The sequence below is a fragment of the Falco punctatus genome (genome assembly GCF_963210335.1).
Source record: "Falco punctatus genome assembly, chromosome: 2".
In the NCBI taxonomy this organism is placed as follows: Eukaryota; Metazoa; Chordata; class Aves; order Falconiformes; family Falconidae; genus Falco; species Falco punctatus.
This window is the reverse complement of record NC_137581.1, coordinates 95,588,748-95,612,756: the sequence shown is the minus strand read 5'-3', so window position 1 is coordinate 95,612,756 and position 24,009 is coordinate 95,588,748. Positions and strand designations below refer to the sequence as shown.

The following is a 24,009-nucleotide window of genomic DNA, read 5'->3' as shown; positions in this document are numbered from 1 at the left end:
TAAATGTTTTCTTACAATTCCTTCAGACATTAATTTATCTTCCTGAACGTGGGGCACTGGAAATGTACTCAGATTCCCAGTGAAACTGTAAGAGTACTCTCTGCAATGGTATGAACCTTTCTCTACCAAAAATCTAATGCCCGATATATTCTACAAGGCTTGTGTTTAGAAAACAAAGAAAAAACAAAACAAAACCACAACCAAACCACAACACCCACACATTCTCAGAAATGCAACAATTTAAAGAGAGCCATCAAAATTATTCTGGCACAATCTGCTATGGCAAAATTATGCTTCATTTTCCTCTCATCCTCTATTCATCATTATTCCTTGTCTTTAATAATGATTTCCTTGTTCTGAAGTCTTTCACACAACAGATGTCAGAATAATCAACCTATAGGTGCCAGAGTCACATTTTTGCTTCACAGCAAGAAATGTATTTGCTGTTCTCCAGTCATACGTGACCAGCTCTGAAATGACTGATTTATCAAAAATGCTTGAGATCACATTTTAAGTTTTATGTGTCAGTCCACTACACTATTTTAAGACGATGCCTAATGACACACTCAACACAGGACTTGCAGAGAGAGAGTAATATATTTTACAAGAACATTCAATATAGCTAGGAGGAAGAAAATATAAACAGGGGTTTTGAACCTGTGGCATTCTTTCGTTTATTTAGGGACAGCTATCATATGCTTCCCGTATCCTGAGAACATCAGAAACTTAGGTTTTATTCCTAAATCAGAGATTCTATTTTTCAGGCTCTCAATTAACACAAATTATCTTGGTTTTAATATAGCATTTCCAATGGAATCACTCTATTGAGAGTGGAGGTAGAAAATATATCTAGCTTTGCAATCATATCTAGATTATTTTTACGGTATACGATACTTTCAATGCATTGTGGCTTCATTTCCATCCCCATTCTTGTCGGAAGAACACCTTTAATTTGCATCAGTTCCCTCTGTAAACAGCTGAGCTTGACTTTCAACAGTTTTCACAGCCCTTAAGCTCCAAGCCACAGCTTGCTTTGCAGATCCCTGCTTACCCTTTATTCTGAAGCAGTTATTCCTACATTTGCATTTCCAAAAAAATGTTTTATGTGTGGTTCTGACAGTTTGGGGACTTTGTTATTTTAAAAAAAATTGTCTCCCCTGATCTCTTCAGTTTAGTTAATTCCTTTAATTTCTGATTGTATTTTGTTCAACTTCCTATTTGAAATAGATTAAGTGAAGAACATTTGTTCCAGGACTGTTTTCATAGTCAACTCTTCCACAAAGGTTGCTCCTACATACCAAAGCTAAGCCTGAAATAGAGTGGTCTTTTCATTCAATAACCATCAGGAGAAGAAGTATGTGACTACTACATCCAGAAATATCCTTCCTATCATTTATTAATAGTATCTTCCACAAGAAATAAAAGTTTCCCATAGATATGTATCTCCCAGTCATATTTCTTTCTCTAGCAACATCAAAGACTTCTAGACCAAAGCTGAACCTGACATCTACAGCAGACTCCTAACACCATCCCACTGCACCTCACATCTTAAACCTCGCCTGGAAACATAAAGCAGGACAAGGGCGAGTGCACAGGTCTTTGCTCCACCCCATCATCCAGGAGGCCCTCCAGGCCACCAATAACTGGAATAACCTTCCCACCACTCCCACACTCTTCTGGCACCCCGTGAACAAGCTGGGAAGCACAACTAACATGCAAAACTCCCTCACAACCCATTTTTGAAGTACTTCCAGTGATAGAGAAATCGAAAACTTTGTGAACTTCACCAAGCTTTTTAAAACTTTAATAAGTTTGTGGAGCCCTTCTGCCAAAAAGGGACACAGAATTAGCCAATCTGACCTAACAGAAGAGTCTTATCTCCATTAGACAGATGTTTACAGATGGACAAGTTTGAAGACAGTTTAATCTTGATTTGGCATTTCAGAAGCACCTCTCACCTTTGTAGTGTAACAAAGGCAGCTTCAAGCAATATGAGTGCAGTTGTATTTATTAACACTTCGCATGAGTCATTACTTCAAAATGCCTTATGCTGTCCTTAAAATCATATTGGCATGTAATTCCTTTGCTAAGTGCTACTAAAACTTTACAGCCCTGGGGAAAAAGATGTAGGAGAGAGTTGGCACACTTACACTTTAAACAATGAGGCATACATACATCTGTTCCTCTTCTTCCCCATTCAGATTCATGACATGCAAAAAAACATTTACAGGTATGAATTAATTTCCCCCATAAAAAGCAACATATCCCTGGTGAGCGTGCACAGCACAAAGATAATGATTTTAAACCTTAAGTGCAGCCACATAAGAAAGAAATAAAGCCAATATGAATGGAAAATGTATGTAATTTTTAAATTAACTCAGTTTGAAACAAGTTTGCTTTAAACAGTATGTGCTGTTCTGTGTCTTTTTAATCTCATTTTCTGTTTTCTCAAGTTTGGCAAAACAGAAAGAATAGCAACAGTGAAGCAAACTAATTAGGGAGAGGAAAGAGACTGTATAAGCTCACATTATTTCTCTTAAGTTGTAGTCATCTTCACCAAATACATATATTACATTCCAAGCAGAAATGCAGTTTTCCTGTTGACAATGTATCATAACTATTGCTAGGGAAATGTAAAAGTTGGAGGCTTCCTTCAAATTAAATCAGTTATTGTCATAGTAATAGTGGTGCAAACAAAAGAAATCTGTTCACATGAGTAAAAGTTTTCCCCACAGCAATAAATATTTGCTTCACTTACTATGGGTTTATCTGGTAGGGAAGCATCTAGGAGCTTGTTCCACAGTTGCTACTCCAAGTACCAGAAGTTTTTGGGCCATGCCAGGGGCACTGGTACAAAGGTGAGGGGGCTGCAGGGGCCTTCCTTTCTCACCGCCCATGTCTATAGCTTGCTACCTACCAATGCTACCTCTTCTTCTGTCCCCAAACCCAGGAGCGGTGCAAAACACACTTCAAGAGAAACTCCAGCAGAGTGAGAAAGGTGAGGTAGTGCTCAGCTTCCCTCTCCTCCTCCGCCTGCGGAAGCAGCAGATCCCAGTCTCTGAGGGGATGATGCTTCTGAGGAACTACAGAATAAAGCTGATTAGGGCACCTATTTAAAAGATGGGAAAACAAAAACAAACAAAAAACAAACAAACAAAAAAAAAAAGCCACGAGTTGAAAAGGTCACCAAGGGCAACATTCATCTAAATGAAGAACGCTGTAATGTTGATGTCAGCTGCTAAGCTCAGGCTCCATTTATAGTTGGGGTGGGGGACAGATCAGGACAGAGGACATTTTCTCTTTGACTTCAGGCTCTGATATGAGCTTCTGTCACTTTGCTATCCCAGGCAGCCACTTGTTTCCACTGTGCATGAAGTCCGCACCTGAAGAAAGCAACCAGTGCCAAGGACAGTTTCTAGGTAGAGGCACAGAATTAAATTGTCCATCACATCAAAGAGCCAGCTCCTCTTCCTGAACCAAAACAAACTGAAGGGGAAAAACTTGGATAAGTACTAGGGCAGAAAAACTGCAGTTTAAGCTAAAGGTTCACATTGCCCCAAGAATAAATTTAGGCCAATATGAAAAAGATGACTATCAGTCACAGAGCTCTGGAAGAGACCTTCAGCTGGGAGTAAACTTTAGAAAAAAACAACTGCATCTGAGACATAGAGCCTACTCCGTTTATGTAAGGGATTATGCGTAGCTGTGTGCAACAGAAAGGGGCAGGGATCCACAGCCCAGGAGGTCCCCCATGTCTTACATTCCTACATATTGGCCAAGTAGAATTTTGCTAAACTTTCCAAATATTTTCCTTCCACAGAAATAACTTTCAAGCTTCAAGGAAGTATGAAGAATCACAGGCTCAAAGACTGATTTTCTCATAAAGTGTCACATCAAAACAGAATGAACATGCTTCTTTGAAACCTTCAGGAAAAGGATCAGTCCCCTAATTTGCCATACTCATGAGTAATAATTTCACTAGCTTGTTTCCAGAGTCCTTTTTCTGTTTGCTATTGCCATTCTTTCTGGAGAAGAAACAGATTCTCAGGGGAACAATAATTAATAGACTCAGTCAAGAAATCATTTCCTCTGGTCCCTCTGCAGTGCTAAATCGCATCAGTCTCCAGGAAACAGAGTAAAGTGTGAGTGCTAAAAACAATCTAAGCCTACTACAAATGGGAGGAAGATGTGTACTGAAGCAATGGAGTGCACACAGATGCCTAAAGGAGCTCAAGAAACAATGTTCTTTCCCCCCCCCCCCCCCCCCCCCCCCCCCACTGTACGATCTTCCTTGGTGCTCAAGTTACACCTACATAGATTTACTAGGACTAGAGGTACATGTGTCAGAGGTCATTTAGAAAGTAAATTAAATACATGTAAGGGTATATAAACCTATGGGACGTGTAAGCAAGCCAGGAAACTACCAAACACTCCTGACAAAATATGAAAACACAGGACCAAGAGGGGGTCTGTAGGGTCATCACAGACTCTCCCCAGCACAAGGTCAAATGGCAGACTCAGTTTTGATCCTGAAGCAAGGAAGAGGGACACAAGCATCAAAAGAAGGCAGCAGAAAGCAGGCTGTCACAACTATTATATGATCTGAAAAACTTCTGGATAAATTGCTTTTATGCAGACTCAGCCTATGCACTGTAGAAGAATGCTTCTGCAAGCACAGCTGTGAGTAAAAGTGCATCAGTGCTATTACTGTAAGTTCACCTGTGCTTTACTGATACATATATCTTGGCCCTTGATTTCTTCTCCAAGTTGGTACATTTTTCATTTCCAGAACTAATGTGATTACTTCTGATGCTGTCAAAACTGCAGTTTTCTTTTTTCTTCCTTCTTTTTATTTGAAATTATTTTTGTGGAAAGCTACCCCTGAAAAGGGAGGGGTTTTAAGGAAAAGGATTTCTGAGAAATAATTGTCCAAAACTCACAGGTGAGGTCTCAGTAACACAAACACTGAAAATACCACAACAGCCCACAGTCACAATTAGATATGACACCAGCAAATCTAACTTTGCATCAAAACATGACATGCTGCTACTCTTTTTACAGGATACAAGAAATACCTGTACTCACAAAGAAAAGAATTCAAAATGGGTAACTGAACTTGGTCTCAGCAAGGTAACTTAAGCATCTTCTAGCAAGGCAAGACAATTTTCTGTTACACCCTCAAGAGGCCAACCAGAAAGCCTGGCTCGCTCTCTCATGTGGCGGTGATGCCAACGACATTTATTAAATACCAGTCATAATGTGGTGATTTGGTAATCTTGTGGTAACCTTGAATGAAATACTTCCAGCAGAAAAAGAAAAAAAAAACAAAAAAACACACAATATATACAAACAGCATTAAAGTACAAACAAAACTGTAATACATTGTTTTTATATATATATATATATACACACACACACACACGCAAGAGAAAGATACAAAGCAGACATGCTTGTGATTACAAGGATTTATTTTCCTAAAGAAACATCTTTTGAGCATTGCTCCTTGCTAACATATTGGGAAGGCAGGTCTGCACGTTAGCTTGGACTTCACTTATGTGGCTGTGTCAGCAGGGTTGTTTATAAGCCAGAAAGATTAATATGGATGTGTAACTCAGTCTCCAAGTGTTGCTTTTCAGTGATGCTGAGCAAACAAAGCCATAGCTGAAGTCTTCACAAAGCCATTGGCAATTAGTTGAAAAGACTCAGCATTCACCAAACACAAGAGGATAGGGCTTTTCAGCTCTTTTTTGAACGTCAGCACAGCTTCCACACAAGGAACTCTTTTAACAGTCACTCAGAGAGGGCATGCATCAAACACTGGCACATGCTGGCCAAACAGGTGGTGGCCCTGCAGTGACTGGCTGCTAGTGGCAGGACAGAACTCAGGAAGACACCCAACTAAACTATCAGTAAGACTAGAGTGCCCATCCAAAACACCATTATTTTCCTTATTTGAAACAAATGAGAATGCTCCTGTAGCTCAAAGCAGCTCCATGCAGCAGGGCTGGAATAATTCTGACCTTCAGTCTTCACTAGATTTGCTTATTTATAACATCATTGAGGCTGAAAGCACCACTCATAGGGCTGGGACCATCTGAACTGCGCGCGGCACAACGCAGACAAAAAGGACAATCCCAATGCAAAGAAACCTCATCATAAAACGTAACTATAGCAGGTGACACGGAATACAGAGCCATTTATTTTCTCACTTCCGATTCAAGCAGAGAAGTCCTGAGGAGATTCAAAGCAAGCTCATGTAAAAGCAACCTCGCAATCAAAAAGACCTGTTCCTTTATCTGCTTATTTAGAGCCAGATTAAGAAACTTCACTTAAGAGTTAAATATCTGTCCAAATACCTGAATATGCATGGTGATGAGTCATAGTCTTTATTGTTGTGTTGCTCCAGCCACCCCCTGTTTAAGTTGCACTCAAGCTTGCTTTAAGATGTATCCACAAGGATAGGTAGAGGCCAGTTCAAGCAGAATTAAAGAATACAAATAGCGAGACACCTTAATTCCTTATGGTAACTCCATTAACTGCAGATACTTATCCCCAGATAAATGTGACCACCTCTTCTTCCCCTTCCTTTCGCATCCTTAACAGATAAATATCAATTCTACTGAGTGAACAGAAAAATGAGTAGTATTACCACTAGTGGAAAATAAAACAAAACAACAAAAAAACAAAAGTTTCATGCCAGAAAACAGCAAGATGAATCACCAAGAACATAACAACGTTATCTGTGAAAACCAAGGACATACATACGTACTCCCACCACTATTACCTCTAAATGCACCAAAATGCGTAAACACTTTACAGAACAAGTTATGTACAAGCTCTGCTCCCATCAGTTTATAAATCTGATTTCATTTAAAACCATAGAACTGACATGCTTAAAAAAGAGAAGGGGCAACACGTTACCCTAGGGATCTGGCATGGTTGCCCAAACAGGGGTATACTCTGCTTCTGATTTGTAGTTAACTAAAATAGCTTTAAGATTACAAGGTATGTTTCAGATCAACCGTTTCCTTTCAAATATTCAACTCCACCTGTGTGCTGATTGTCAGAAAGAAAATAAAATGTTTGCAATTTGCCTTTAAGAAACACATATTTTTAACACTAGTATTTCTAGTACAGCACACACCACTATCAGTTTATACAAAAAGAACTCCAAATTTTTGCAGTATACATTGTCAATGATTTTAAAGGAAATTTATAGGACATGCTGCTTTAATGAAATCAGTAACAGAAACAGGATTTAAACATCCTCCTGACCACAGGAGAACTAATGAAGTCCTGAGAACTAAAAATACTGATAAAAGGTGTTTGACAAAATCCCACGTTCACAACTGTAATAATTATACAGGACATAACAACAGTATACAAGGCACTTTAGGGAAGAAAAGGACCAATTATTCCACAATTTGAGTTTTCATTATAAATTACTGGCTGGATTACTGGGGGGGAACGGAACACAACCAACCAAACAAAAAACAACAAAAACACCCCCAAAAAAAACAACCACCCCCACCCCACCCCAATTCAAAAATCCCCTGAGCTTCGAGAACCTAAAACAAACCTCAGAGATACAAGTTAACCCAGGAATTTCCAACAGATGTTTCAGATGCCTGCACTGAAGAAAGAGGTACTACCACATAAGTTATTTTTTGTGCTGGGGAGCAGAGGGGAGTGCACGGAGCTGCACGCACAGAACGATGCGGCAGAAGTGAGGCCATGTATCAACGGAAAAGGAAAAAGGAAAAAACTTATTTTAAACAAAGACCTCACAAGCAACTCAGAGAATACACTGAAACCATCCCTACCCTTGTCAAGCAGCCATGCGAATGCTGGGATTTTCAGAAGCAATGTTTGAAATCTGCATTCAGTGAAGATGAAGTTTGTTTCACTCCAGACTTCAGTGTAAGCAAAGTTGCAGCGTTTCAGAAAACTTTAGATAGCGCATTTGTAAGCAAACAACACATTCATCCCTGTAAAATGAAACCTTGACTAGCACCCTTAAGAGAAGAACAGCGTTAGATAAGAGATCAAACATACAAGTGTCTCAAACACACAAGACTAACACACACAATGCAGTAACAATCCGTACAAGACAAGCGGGAAAACAAAAGGAATAATTTTAACGTCAACCTTCTACATCTTTGCAGCTGAAGCCCTCCAGCACAAGTGAATTTGAAGGGTTCAAACAAAAGCCCCACCTTGCAAAATGACACCAGCAAAATCAAAAGGAATATAGTTGACAAAGGAGTACAGTATGATCTCAGTTCTAACAAACCTATCTTAGAGAACATATGTTAGCAAATTAAATATGAACACACACACCCATAACTTGGAAGAAGTGGAAACCCTGCTATTTCCTGTGACTTCTAATGAAAGGGATGACCTAATGTGCAAAACCTCACACATTAAAGTAAATAATTATCAATTGCCAATTGTTATATTTATTATAACACCAAAGATGTAGTAAAGACTAGAAAACTGTTTTAAAATGGTAAATATTCCACTAGAAACAATACAGGATCGGCTGGGTTGATAATGTGCTCTACAAAGTGTTTTAATGACATTGTTTTGGACAACCTATACAGCATCTATTTTTCACAATGGTTCATTTTCTCACTTTCTTGCAAGAGACAGAATTTAAGAGAACTTTAAAAAAAGCAATAAACAAAAAACCATCCTCAGGAACATGTTACTAAAGGAAAGGAATTCAGTGATGTTTCTTCACTTGCAATTCCTTTTTCAGGCATGAATTCTACATAAAGGGCAAGTAATTTAAACAAGTGGTAGAAAATGAGCCAGATACAAGTAAACTCTGCTTAATGCTACATGCAAGTTAAGGTAACAGGTACCACATTATAGTCATAGATAACAACTGCAAGGGATCTTCCTGGCAGTAATATTTTTTGCCAAACAGTTTGGGGTTATGCTCAAGAGACAGAAAAAACAACTCAGTAGCTTGCTAGTCATCAGATCTACTCTCAGTGTGCATTTCAATTACTCTCTATTTACTCCAAGGACTAAAATACTGCCCTTCACCATTTTCAGCCCTGCAGAGCAGAAAGGGAGGTGCAACTGCCTTTCAAGAGTTTTGCTGCACAGTAACAATTACTGAGTATTTTGTATGGGCAACACCACATATTTAAAAAAAAAAAAAAAAAAGCACAGCCCAAGGTTTCAGCTGGCTAAGTGTACGGGACTGGCTCCTAGCAAAGGCACCTTTTCACATTCAGCTATAAAAACCTAAAAGTCACTGAAAGACAACAAATTTGAGACTCCAAAGTGCCATTTTTTTCCCCATCACTTCAAAGGACATGTCTGAATGGCACCGTGACGTATTTACAGGCACAAAAATAGGTGTTGCTTACCTGCATTTGACAAAGCCTGCAACAATGCAAACACAGAATAGATGACTTTAAATGGATGATGGAAATGCGTAAATGAAAAGGGATGCAAAATGGTGTGCCACACAGTGGAAAAACCCAAATTCATCCCACTGCTGGAAGACTCACAATCCTGACTCCAGTTCAGTCTAATTTACAGACTAGAGGTACGATATGACAACCTTAATTTATAGCCAGAAATGCTGTTCCAGCACTGAAGGATTTAAGTACTCTCCAACCATTATATACCCTCTCCAGAAGTAAAATACATGATTCTGTTCAGTAACACTGACAGACAAATTGTCCAGATTAATTCAGAAAGACTCAATAAAGGAAGTCTCCCAGACTTCTCATATCAAGGAAGGCTTTCCCACAGTGCTATCAGATAATTAAAGATTTGCAAGGACCACTTCCAATGCCATGAACCACATGTACTGCAATAACTATCCTCCATTAGAGAGCTCACAGCAGGGAGAATTTCCCAAAGAAATAATTAGCCAGAAGGTAAATCATCAGCTGATCAGCAATCAGAAAGGACAAGAGCATCTCTTTTGTAAATAAACGTAAGCAACTCACACTCTCCTTGTTAAATTTAGTAACAAAAACATTTGACAGAGTAACGTACAACTACAAAGGACTCAAGTTTGTTCTTTTTTACCCCTTTTCTCTTCTGTGATTCTGATGGAGATTAATTCTGCCCTGTTGCAACACTTTTATCATCTGACATTCTCATAAATATAGAATTTGACATTGCTTCACACGGGCTGTGTAATCATGCATGGAAAAACCTGACTGAAATGCAGACGCATTCTGGATGAAGACAGGTAAGGCGGCAGTGAAGTTCCCAACTTTGCATTTAATTAGTCTGTTTTCCCGTGGCCTTAAGACTAAATTTAAGACTTACATCAATCTAAAATCAAACCTCCTGAATACATTTCAGGACAATTGCATGGAAAAAAAAAAAAAAAAAGAAAAAAAAAAAGAAAGAAAGAAAGATCCATAACTATTTATAGAGGAATTCATATTGAGGCTCCTCATTAATCTTGAAAACAAAGTTCATCACTAGCAACTTCATTTCTTCCAGCCAGAACATCCAACTGTGGGCTCCACACATCCACAAGAAAGCAGAGGAGCCCAGAACAATGCACAGGCAAGATCCTTGCCTGACAGAAAAAACTGTGTGCTTTGAAACTCAAACTGAGCAGGAGTTCACTTTCTGCCGGAGAGGAACTACAAACTGCCTCTGTAAAATGCAACGGCTTTAAATCCAAAACTGCCAGGGCATGCTGACAACAGGACTGACTCACAGGCTCGTGTGACACTGCATGGGAGTAGGTGAAATCTTTTGCCTTTTGCTCCTGGATGGCTTAGGCTTCTGTACCTCATGCAGAACTGGAAGCGATGGATGCAATGCTCAGCTGCTACATGGTGCTGCATCTCTACTAGCAACAGTCTCCAGTGCTCCTCCAACAGTTGTCCAGGCATGCAGCACCACGGCAATTCAACTCAGAGGTTACAAGGACACAGGTCAGCAGATGAATCTCCTATTCCAGAGCTGAACAGTAGTGTTACGGTGCACTGCCTGTCACCCAGATGATGCTAAGAGGTATGCAGGTGTACATCATATATTTCCAGTGAAAATATGCCATTGAGATATGTACATCTTCCAAAGACCTGGATATGTGACATCTCTCACTGGAAAAGCATCTCCTGAGGTTCACCTTTGCTTCTCGTGGCTTGAAAGAAACCACCCGGTTATTGCTTCCACCCTTACCTTTGCAAGACACTGCAGACAGCACAAGAACTAAGAGATTCAGCAGCTGCAACTCTGAAAGGCCTCCACGAAAAAGCCAAGTCATGTGCCTTCTCTTCTACCACCTGTTTCTACCACTTGCCCAGATGTGCTCAGATGCTGGAAAGGGCTATCAACCAGAGTACGAAAGCACTTAAAAGGAAAGACCACAGAAAGAGACATCTGGGAGAGGAAGCAATCAGGGGGTTCCCCAATTACTCAAATATCTCTGCTTGCAAACCAACAAAATCTCCGACATTCTGCCACAAGCTCCTCAGTACTGTACTCTGTACTAAAATAAATCACTTGCTTTTATTTAACATAACTTCCATAGAAATGGGGAGTATTTCCAGCATTCAATTACATGCAGCTACAAAAGCCTTTTATAATCACAATATGCAAATATTAATGACAGCCTGCAATGATATAGGACACAGACAATTTACCACAGAGGAAAAAAGGAAACATTTAAGGCCACAGTACCAATTAAAGGATGTTTTGCCCAGAGGGTCACTGGAATGCAAGACAATTTGCCAAGGGAAACAGAGGGTGTGGCCTCTGCACAAAGCTGGACTTAACATCTGTTTCAAGAGCGGGACATACTTCAGCAAGAACAGGACCAAGCTGTAAGTACCTATGGTTTTCTTCCTACACAATTTGTTTATGGGTTTGGTTTTCATATAGATAGCACTACATACTATGTTCTTTCAAGACCCCACCTGTCAAGTATGAACGTATTTCCAAGTTTCGAAGCAAGCTTAATATCCATCTATCAAACGATGATCTTCACATTCTTTTCCACAGCTTGTGTTTAAACAACAAACTGCTTTTCAAGCCTCAGGATATTTATTAATAGGACCAGACTGGAAAAAGTACAGTAATCTACTCAAATGAGAATTTCAGCTTGCAAGGATACTGAATCTATACGCCAAGTCACGTATAGATGAGCATAACAGGAGCTTTTACAAACTAACAGGCAAAAGGAGAAAATAATCAACATCAAACACAACCCAATCTTGGTCTCTCAATCAAATCTAACAACTCAGACAATGCAATCAACTCTAAATATGTAAACCTTTATAAATATTATACCCTTATCAACACTGAAAGAAAATAACTGCAAGGTTCAGGATATACCGACACTCGGGCCAAAGTTTGGGTGCTGCCCACCAGGTACCTATAGACATACTTAGCCATTCAAGATGCTTGATTTAAAAAAATAAACAGTGAAGACTGGCTCTAGTATAGTGGAAGTACACAGCACAGCAGCAATTATAAAAATCATAGGGTCATCTACCTTCAAGCCAGCATAGCAAAGGTGATTGATAACCAGATTCAGATAAAGTAATGCACAAAAATATAAGACACTACACTGAAAAGTAAACAGTTCAATCATATGATGAAATATCAAACGTCCTCCAGTATAATTTCCAAAGATTCATTTGCCTGCTGCAAAAATGTACAGCATCCAAGAATGAAATAACATCAGTTTATCTTACAGGTAGTTATGATCAGCACTTACTTACTCTTCCTGCATACCTGAGAGCACCAAGGCCCGAACAAACCCAGACTTTACTTATGTTGTCCTTTAGCAACTGAACGCTACTACCATCTATTTAAGTTGTAACATTCAATTCTCCATTAGCAATTCCTAATGCTTTCTGATTTACTGGAGGATAAATTCAGGAAATTCTTTTAACTGTGCACTGTCGATAATGCTTAGATAGCAATCATTAGAAAAACATTACTTATTTTTCTTTTTGAGTCAGCCATGGCCAATAAGACCCTGGTATCTCCCAAGGGAGCATTAATACTTGACACCCCTTTAGAGAAACTCTGTGTGAACCATGTGGATTCATCAGCTACGACTTGCTACAGAAAGGTTGCCAAATTCTTCTTGTAAGCAATATAATGCATGCACAACTCCTTTATTCCCTAGATGAGAAAAAGCCATTGCACTGCACGGACTGATATGGCTTTCTACATTCTCAAGTGCCGCAGAAAGGCAGGAATAGTGTAAAATTTGAATGCTGAGTACATCTTTTCCAAGCCACTGAGAGTTCAGCTGTATTTCTACTGCAGGTACAGGTATTGCATTAGAACAAGAGCAGCAAACGGCTCTTGCACAAGTATACTACTCTGTGAACAGCAGAGGTACTTGGCAGACAAATGAAAGAAGTTCAAAAGCGGTCAAAAAACCCTGTAAGCCTGACATGTAAAACAGATCATTTCTTAAGTGTCCTTTTAATTCTAAGTAAATTAAATTTCGAAAAGCTGTGGCTAGCAAAACTACTTTACTATTTTTAAGTCAATAAAAACAAATCTCTCAAGCAAGTAGCCTCCTTCACAGTACTATGCAGACACTCAAGGCATACAAGGTAACTGATTAGCAGCTGAAGATAAATAAAAGTAGAACCAACTATCTAAACATATCTGTGACCTCAATCATCTTCCATTTACACAGCTTTGCTCTTCAGGCTGAAAGAAGTATAAAAATGTGCCCGCGTGAATTTCAAAAAGGTTCCGGGAAAAAGAACCAAGATACAAACCATCAGGCTGTGAGGGGAATACTGACCACATGGAGTCGAACGTTTTCACTTCAGGGTAGCTCTGTATCAAACCACCTTCACATCTGAACAACTTTAAAAGATTAGCATGTGTTTCCACATGCCAGTCCATTTAGGAAGAAAAGTATTTCTGCAGAAAAACAAATAATAAAAAAAAAAAAACAGGACCAGAGAGGAGCCTTGCTCAAAAATCACCAAAAAGGAACACAACAGAGACTGAAATCCTCAGTTCTCATCTTGCACTTCATCTGCATGGCTAACCCTCCTTCCAGGCACAGGTTGCTGATTTTGGCCACATATGACCTTGCTGCTCAGACAGGCTTCCTCAGCATCACGAGCTCAAAACCTCAGCCATCCAGCAGCTTTACAAAACACTATTGCTGGTTGATTACATTCCCTCTTTGAGAAAGAAAATCAGCGTAAATTGTATCAGGAAAACATACCACCACATCAGAGCAATATGATTGTGTGCCTCTGAATAAAAACACTGAAACTCCACTCACACAGAGTTTTATTAAACAGCACCTTTGTAAATACTATTACAAGAATCATAACTGCACTGCAGTGATGGATTATAGTACGTAAAGACAGGCAGAGAAATTGAATAGAAGGAAAGCTTTACATTCTGCTGTCTATAGACAGGATGGCCACTTTCTTCATACTTTGGGCCACCTCTATTCCGGGCCAGTACCCAGGGACAGACCAATATGACCACATCAGCATGGGTCTGCACCTGACCTAGCAAACCTTGTCAAACTCAAACTGCATCTGCCCCATCTTTTCTCCTGCACACATGAGAGGAAAGATGCTCGTATCCATGTATGTGTGGAAAGCCCCAGGAATACATCAAGAGTTCAAGCGCTGTAAAAAAGATGACCTGATATGAATTGAAATCTACATTCTGCAACTTTTTAAAAGCCCGTGACACACACAAGAGCTCTTCACTTTCTGACTTCCCCCCATCCCAGCACTTTGGCATTAACTGCTCTGCATAGCAGAGAACAGCTGGCTGGACTCACTTCAGGTGCCATCAATCCCAATCAAAGCTTGGCCTTGGTGTTCACTATTGAGCGACAAATAGTGCTCATTTCCTATATTTATATATAGGAATATATATATATTCAAATGTTGCAAAAGCGTAAGCATGAATCATCACCGACACTGGGAATTTCACCCAAATGAAGAAAAGGATTGAGCTCAAAAGCCATCAGAGATCATATTCCTCCAGCAAAAGATCCAATGAGCATGAAGTCAGCGTAAGCCCCTGCTGAATAAAATCCAAGAGTCAGATGCCAGAGATTTCACATTAACCATACCTCTGCTACTAATTCTCTAGCTTGCTTATCTGATGAAGTTAGAAGGTTTCTTCACAATTTCCTAATTTGAAAACAGCACCTACAGAGTGATTTAAATTTTTTGAAGGACATAACTCTGCCTTTGAGTACTCAGAATATGAGAAAATAAGCAGCTACCTCCCATGGAGCAGAGATGTTTTAAGTTTTAGAGCGCAGTGGGCAAGAACTTATTCTCATATTGAGTACTGCCTGAATCCCGCAGCCCGTCCTCCACCTCACCAAACCTGACTGCACGTGTACACTATGGCTGATCTGGATATGCACCAGTCTGGTCTGCTCCTGCACTGCTTCTTGCCAGTCAGCACACTAGGAAGAAAAAGAAACCAGACAAATGGTCTAGGTGACAGCAGCACACTTATTAGTCCTGTAAGATAAATTACTTGTAGGATTTCCTGCAATCACAGTAATAAAAGTGGTCTGCTTGCGGCATGTAATTTTGTTGTTAAAATCCATGACTTGAGCTGAAGGCTCAAGTCATCAGCCAATGTGTCTTGAAATCAGAAAGGCAAGAAATTCTCTTGAAAAGTGGATTCTTGCAAAACGCAAGTAAGCCCACAGGAGGATATCAGTGCTCGGGTCCTCCTCACAAGATTTTTACAGTTCTAGCTTACAGTTGTACAGTGTCAACACACATATCTCACTATTCCATTTTGAATTATTCCATAATGTAATTGTTACAAGTAAAAATTAGCATCGCTAAAACTAGAACATCAAAGGAAAATGTCTGTTATCCTCTTTTTAACTCCCTCTATGCTCCAGAAGGCATTCTGAGGTTCACTAGTGTCATAGTTTCCCCTCACAAACTGTTCCTTTTGTTTCCTCCATCCTTCCACATAGACTGATGGATTTAAGATGGTAACAGCAAGCAGCAAGTCTGCTCACCACACCAGCAAAGGGTCAGCTGGGTGCAGGCTGGGCCAACGCACAAGACATGACAATGCCCCAAATACTGCTGGAGGGAGGGAAAAACCCTTCTTTTCCCAAAATACTCTCTGACATCTGAATTGGCAGTGACGTCATTGTCAGCGATGGATTCAGAGGGTTAAACCAACTCATAGTTGCGTCCTCCAGGGACCCACGCATCCCTTCTGCTCTGGCTGCCAGAACTCCCAATTTTTGGCCACAAGGAAGAGTCTCGCATCTTCTCTTCAGATGAATCCCCCACAGTACCCCACAGGTCATGGCAGCTGCTTCCAAATCCCAGCTCCTCCCCATTTTCTCATATTCTCTGGTTAGAGACAGCCAGTATTTCCTCATCAGGGCAAACGTTCCTTCCCTTCAGGGAAATCCCTTCTGGTAAGTGTTTCAAGATAAAACAAGATTAAAGATGCTACACCAAGATTAAAACAGCTATATCCAAACCAGATCATACTTCAAGCTTCTTGCTTTGGACCACTGAGGGGCCAGTTGGTTGGGCAACACCTGAGGCTATTTTGAGGCTTTTCCTTCACATATGCAAAAAATTGCATTTCAAGTTATCAATGGATCTCTTAAAGGAAGTACAATATTGCATTCTAGTGTTTTAGCCAAAATACACAAAGCAGGTTTTAATTGCCCCATTAAACTGCTGCTAAGATGAAAACAGAAAAAAAAAAAAAAACCAAAAACTAACCCAAACCCCCAAAAAAACCCACCAACAAAAAAGCCCATATGCATTTAGGAACCAACAGCATGAAATCTCAAGTCAAAAAGGTGACCATCCTTCTCAATGAAATAATTTGAAAAATGTTCCTGGAACATTTGGAGATCTTACTATCAGCTATAAACACCACAATAGCAAAACCAGCTTGTAAATCAGAGTGAATTCAGCTGGATGAGTAGCAGGCAGGTAAAAATAATCTAGGACTAAATATTAAATGGTACAGCTTGTCCAGGCAAGACACAGCAAGGATGAGATAATATTTAACTTTCTACAAGTTTTCTTAAAAATATTATATGGATATAAATATGAGAAAGGGAGAAGAGGTCTCTGGGCCGGTGAAAAGGTATTAGAAGGGGAAAAATTTTTTTTCTGTGACTCAGAGTAAGTTAACTTCTTTTTCTTCCCCCTCCCCTCCTCCCCCTTCTTTTAACCACTCTCCTTCAGCAAGATATTTTTTATTCATTTTCCCTGGCTGATTTCTTTTAACCGACTTTTCACTGAACAAAATGGTTAAAATTATCTCTTTGCCTACTGGAACGTTTTGGTGAGTCAACACCTAAGACGAGTTCAAAGCAGAACCGTGACATAATTATCAGTCATCCCACTCACAATATATGCTGGATCAAACGCACTATAGGTTATGTGATCATCCCCACAGACACTACAGTCTTTACTAAGTCTTTGCTTGTATAAGCTATGCTTGCAAATACGCCGTGAAGCTTCAGAATAGCAATGGCGTCCCTGTAGGTTTACAGCTACATTATCATGTTGCACTGGCAGCACTGCACTGCAGAGCCAGGGAGCTGGTATAGAGAGGACTCCATGTCCAAACCAGACAAATTTCAGAAGCTTACGCTCAAGCTGACTCTAGCTAGGTCCCAAGTCTTGAATACCCTCCAGGCACCGGGCAGCACCAGGAGCACATCCCCCAGTTCAGCATCACCTGAACAAAAGCCGCCGTTTCCCACATTCCAGGACTGCTCAGAGACATGAACCAAGGCAGGCGAGTGGGGAAGACTGGGAGATTCCCTTCAAATGCACACTGCCGAGCTGAACCAAGATGCTAATGCAGATGCTTCCTTATGCACTTTTATGAAAATCACTAAACTTTTAATTATTGGTCCCAAAAAGCAGAATTTCTTCTGCCAAAAAATTAATTGCTACTAAATACTAGAACTGTATATTTTTTATTTCACAGTTATCAAAACAATCCATGAACTTGATTTGTATTTACACCACAAAATTATTGAAAGTTAACAAGAATATTACTAAATTACATTTAAGCAGTAATTACTAAGGCCTCAATCCAACAAAGCTCTAAAGTCTTAGCTTATCCGCAGGTCAACAAGCATTTGTTTTCAATTAGGCTGTTCACAGACTTCACATTAAGCGTATGCATGGATAACACACAGCATCCAGACTCATATTCTCCAAGCAAACCAGTAACATCACCTGCAAAAATCACCTACCTCCTAGATGTATCTATGTGTGGTTACTTTATTATTGCAATATATCTTTAAAACGGTAAAAAATAATTTATTTTAAAGTATTATTCTTAGGTGCACAATTTCCCCTTTGCTGCAAGATCGAGCAATCAAAGAACAGTGTTTTTTCAACAGTGGTAATGGTCATCTGAGACAGCCAGCCACCCTTTTTTTGGCTGGTTTTTTTTTTTTCTTTTTTTTTCTCTTCCCACGCCTGCTGACCTGAACTTAATGCACTATCTGCTGCCGGCAAGAAAATGGACTGATACCCAACTGACAGAAACAATAACGTGTTTGTAACTAGCAGTTAATAGTAGACTGACAAGTACAATCACAGGAAGTAATAAAAGTTTCATGGAGCTAGCATGGGACGTGACCAGCACTGCTCTGCCATGTGTCTAAATATGAATGGGGCAATTCTCCCATTAAATGAAGAGGTCCCAATTCATTTGATGCATGATAACTAGTTTCCCAGTAAAATCATCATCACTACTCATACATGATACAAAACGTATTTGCTTCTGCGTAACTATTGTAGCACACATGCCATTACCTCTAAAAACTGCAGTGTTACTACACTGTATCTATAGTTGAGTGGGTATAAGATTATTAACACAACGGACATGAACTGCCCCCCCGAGAAAACAAAAACAAACAAACAAACAAAAAAGAACAACCAAAAACTTATCAACCCATGCCGGCAATACTGGCTGCGGTGCTCCCCAGGACCAGAAAAGCAAGCCTGCTCTGACAGCTCCTGCATAACCTCACCGCCAGCAATAAAATTGTTCGCTATTTACATGAGTGTAAAGGACAGCAGCATCAGACCTCGCATGCTATTACTCGCTCTAGCACTTATTTATGACTTCAGGAGAGGAGGCAGCTGGTTGTTTTAACGCGGGTTTTTTTTTTTCCCCCCTCTCTCTCTCTTTTTTTTTTTTTTTTTTCTTTTGCCGTCCCAGCAACCGAGAAAATGCTCCTAATAAGGTCGGTAGAAAGGAAGTGGCTTCTCAACAGCACAAGCTCTTGTGAGGGAAATAATAAAATATGGTGCTATTATCTCAAATGCAACCAGAGCGGTGCCGGAACAAGTTAGGAGGGCTCCCCTGTGGATGGGGCGCACCCGCCAGCCCGGAAGGGGACAGGCGGGCGGCCGAGGCGCCCGGGACCCCCCAAAGCGCCTCCCCGCGCCAGGGCGCCCGGCTCCCCCCGCCGCCTCCCGGGCAGGCTGCACCGCCGCGCTCCGTGCGGCTGCAGCCCAGCTTCCCCTCGCCCTTCTTTATTAACGTTCAAAAAATATTCTCATGTCACCGACAGCGAAGCGCGGAACTCCCGCACGGCAGAGCGGAGGGCAGCCGAGGCCGTGTCCATCGCGGCGGGGCGCGGGGTCCCCCCCGGGGCAGGGCCGCCACCCCCACACCCCCAGCCGCCGTTCAGCCCCGGCGGCGCCGCGGGGCGGCTTCCGCGCACGGACTGGCGGGCGGACGCGCCCACCCACCCGCCGGCCGCGGCACACGTGGGCGCCGTCCCCACGGCCCCGCCGGCCGAGCCCGTCCCACGCAGCGCGGCGCCCCTGCCCGCCCCGGCACTCACCGCGTAGCGCAGCGCCGGCTTCTCGCTGAACACCGAGTCCCCCATGGGCGCGGGCGGAGCGGCCGCTGCCTCCCCCTCCCCTCCCCGCGGCGCGGCGGCGCCGGGCGCTGCTCTGCCCTCGGCGGCGGCGGCGGCAGCGCGGGGCTCCCGCCCGGCGGCCCCCGACCACAGCGCCGCTCCTCGCAACTCCTGCCCGCAGCCCGCCCCCGGCCGTCCCCACCCCGCCGCGGGAGCCCGCAGCCCCTCGGCAGAGCCGGGCGGGAGCAGGGGAAGGAGGCGCCGCTGGAGGGGCGGCGGTTTCAGTCCTCCCGCCCCGCGCCGGTGACTCGCCCGCCCCCTCCCGCGGCGCTCAGCCCGGCCCGCACCTGCGGGCTCACCCGCCGGGGGGGGGGGGCGAGGGGATCCCTCCTGCGGGGGGCGCCGCGGCACGGAGCCCCGCAGCGCTGCGGGGAGCGGCGGGCGGCGCCGGGGAGGCGCTCCGTGCCCCGCTCGGACGGCGCGGGCGGTCCCCGCCGGGCCAGGTGCCCCGCGGCGGCGCTGACCGAGCCCCCGCGGTCCCGCCCCGCATCCCCAGGGCAAAGCATCCGGGACGCCCGCACCGCCCCCCCGCAGCACCTGGAGCTTGGCGGGGCGGCCCGGTCCCGCGGGCGAGGACCGAAAGGTTAAGGAGTGAGGCGCAAATAAACTTAACTTTCTAATTAATGCTTTTATAATGCGCGATTTGGGAGCGGAGGCTCATGATTCTTTAACACGTAGGGTTTGAAAAATGAAGTGCTGTTCCACGGCCTATTCATCATCTTCTGAGTGTGTATTTACACAAACTGTAGAAGATGAAACAAATTCTGAAGGAAAATTGATTTCTGCTGTGTTATAATTAGCAGTGACTAGCCTGGAGAGACTACGGCATCTCCATCAATGGAAGTGTTTAAAAATACATAAACCTCCCTCAGTTAGGCATGACCTCAGCAGAGTGAGGCCGGGGACAGGCTAGATGATTTCCTGAGCCCTCCTCCATCTTTTTAATCATTTTTCAATGTTTTGCACTAATCTTGGCTAGCACAGTAACTCCCCCCACTACTCGCAGTTGTTCTCGGAGGAAGTGGCCTTATTCTAGTGCTACATGACACCTATGAAATCAATGACTTTTACTGTTTCCAAACTACAATTTAGGTAAATGTGTTACCAGCGTGTTACATTATCTAATAAGCAAAGGTAACATAGTTCTTTTGGGGAAAAAGAAAAGGTACTTTGGGAAAACAATTGTAAAATAACTCAAAATACATGCTTGAAAGATATATCAGTTGAACCAGAGCTCTGATGATGATGTACTGTACCCAACGAGCTTCCAGTTATGAATCTTCTGTGGATCTTAATTCCTATTGCAGAGCACATCATTTTTAGGAGTTTCCAGGACAGGGAGTTATTTTTAAGTTAACTTGGGATGAACAAAGAATACAATATCTGCATTTACCCATAAAGTCCATTTCTGCCTCTCAGGTGAACCATCTGTGCTACTCCCCTTCCTGGAAAATGAGGCAGGGTAGATATCTGAGCAGTTGCAGAGCACGTATTGGAAAGCAGCATCCAACAGAAAAAAAACTTACATATCAAACTTTTCAAATCATCAGGACCCCTAAGCAGGTGTGTGTTGAGGAAGGATCCGAGGGCCTCATTTTCCCTTCTGAAGTTCTGGTTTTTATTTATATAAAGGAGATGGTTTCAACCCAAGAACTCTACATATATCGTAAGTTCTTATTCCAAACGTTTTTTCCTCCGCTCTGCAACTATGGCATTTGACCACAGAAAGCAACAGCAAGCAGGCAAACTAGACTGGGGAGAGGTGGATAGGATTTCTACCCTCAAGCTCTACAGCATCACCACCTTCTTTTTAGCCCCATCTTCTGACAAGGAAATGCTAAACATCAGAAAAGGACTAAAACATTGGGGGGGGGGGGGGGGGGGGAGCGGGGCACCACCATGTTTCAATACACACCCCGAGGTGAAAAGAATAGCATGGAGGAGCCTAAAAACCCCCAACTGGAAGGCAAAGAAGAAAATGATTAGCCAAGGGGCAGATGAGAAACTTTGAGGAAACCTAGTTTAGGAAAAGGGAGAAAACCATAAAGCCAGGAAGGTGAAGAATCCCCTAGAGGGAGAAGCCACAGAGGGGAAGAACTAAAGGTGAGGTTTTGCAGGTTTTTGCAGGTTGAACTCGTTTGACCTAGCAATTCATTGCCAACCATAAAGCAGTCTGGCTCCTGTCACCCTCATCCTTCATCCCCCATCCCCCACTTTTAGCCGCATGCTGCCACTGCCTCTCTTCCCTCTGCCTGGGCGCTTGTCTCAAACCCCATACAGCAAATGGAGCGCACGGTTTTCTTTCCATTTAGCAGGCTGAATCAGCTCTCTGAGGGATGGGATGAGTGCCAGAGCTCGCAGAAAGGAAAGCGGGAGGTTGTCCAGCTGGGAGCAGGATACCAGGGGCAAAAGAGGAGCGTGCATGGAAGCACCTTTGTAATAGTGACAGGTTCTTACATTGGTGCAGCTAAGATTAAAAATAAAGAATATGTAAGTAGGAAAGTGCATCAGAACTTTTTACAACTATAAGGGAAGAGTTACGGGCAAAAACTTACAGTCAGGGAGGGGGGGGGGGGGCACGAGGTTTCGACCTAGAAAAATGCAGCTTTACTAGATGAGGTTTTTTTCTGTCCATGCAATATGAAAAATACAGATAAAAGATTTTTAAAGTCATTTCATTTATAAAATCTCATGAAACCTTATTAAAAGTATTTGGTAAGTAGCAGCTATCGGGAATTTCACAGTACAGTTCAAGACTTTTGTATACCTAGTAACAAAATTTAAAACTAATTGCTAATTACAGAAGGTATTTTCAAAGGCCAGACCTTAAAACAAAAGCTGTCTGGATTTTGAAAGCAAGTTATTGTGGCTGTGACAACAAAGCTTGCCTATTCTGTATTTATGGTGGCCAAGGAGTTCATCTGACTTCAAATTGCAGAGGATTTAGAGCACACCACGGGTCTGCAATGAGCAGTAACCTACTGAGCTGCACTGCTCAGTTGCTTGCAATCAACCGTCCCTCTTTTAAACCACTTAGCAACGAGGATTAACATACGGATCTTTCATGGCAGTTCTGACTACCTTTTCCCCTTCCACATTCCTTCCATAGTCACATTATTTATGACTCCTCCCTGGTGTTCCCTCCAAATTTCCTTCCTCCTTTATTTACCTGATAATGGGCACCCAAGGAATGCATGCAGCTCACTTTGGGAACTGTAAACCTTCCAGGTCAGCTTCTCTTTAACAGGTGATACAAAGCATTAACAGCTAATTTCCTGAATATTCACTCCAAGGCTACTCAATCAAGAAAGAACAATATAAACCAGAAATTTTTCAGTAATTAATTTTAAATCATTTCTATTGTATGAGGTACTGCTGCCTTGCATTTTTTGTTAATGCTTTCCATGATTCCCCCTTACACTGCCTTAAGAGGCTGTAATGTGCTTTACAACTGCAAATGTAGATTACAGTGAAACCTTCACTCCTTCCCTCCTATTTATCATTTCTTGTTGACAACAGCAAAGAAGAATGAATAATATTTCAGCTAAAATTTGGTTGCTTCTAACACAGCAGCTGGGAAATGAGTAGGTAATTCAATTTCACTGTGCTGATCACTAATGAAGCCAGGTTTTGATTTTACAATGTTACTCTATGAACCGAGTGCTTTCTCAACATTAATTGCTATTAAACAAAGGAAAGTAGCTATACAACTGCAGACAGCACACAATTATGAAATCAGGGAGAAGTGACTTCTCCACTTCTCTGCCATGACTCCTGGAACTAGTGACTCAAGCTGTCTGATGTCACACCAGATGAGGTAGGAAAAAGTTTCCAAATCCACCCTGTTATGGGAGGAAAGCCAGCTTGGTCCTTAGGGCAGTAATGGATTTGTCTCACCTAAATGTAAACACCTACAACCTCCATCCCAGCTCATCACCTTAGGCTCCCCTAGTCCACAGGAAGAAACCTACACAGCTGGTGGACAATTTATGTCCTTTCAAGTAGACGTCTAAAACAGGTCACAGAAACTGAAGTGCCTACTTAAATGGGAATCCATGACAATTAGTTCAGATGGCTGCCCTTCAGGCATCTGCAGTTGA

General features: G+C 42.2%; 1 protein-coding gene across 3 annotated transcripts in view; it reads right to left on the bottom strand.

Moving 5' to 3' along the window:
* Positions 1–24,009, bottom strand: part of ARHGAP6 (Rho GTPase activating protein 6) — a 344,557-nt gene that overhangs the window by 149,353 nt on the left and 171,195 nt on the right. The window contains exon 1 of one of the 3 annotated variants that reach the window (XM_080376887.1): positions 19,832–20,159. The exons of the other annotated variants lie outside the window; for them this stretch is intronic. Within the exon in view, the coding sequence (XP_080233013.1) occupies positions 19,832–19,876 (45 nt within the window). The 5' untranslated portion in view covers positions 19,877–20,159. Of the gene's footprint in view, positions 1–19,831; positions 20,160–24,009 lie in introns of those variants that run through there. 3 annotated transcript variants of the gene reach the window in all.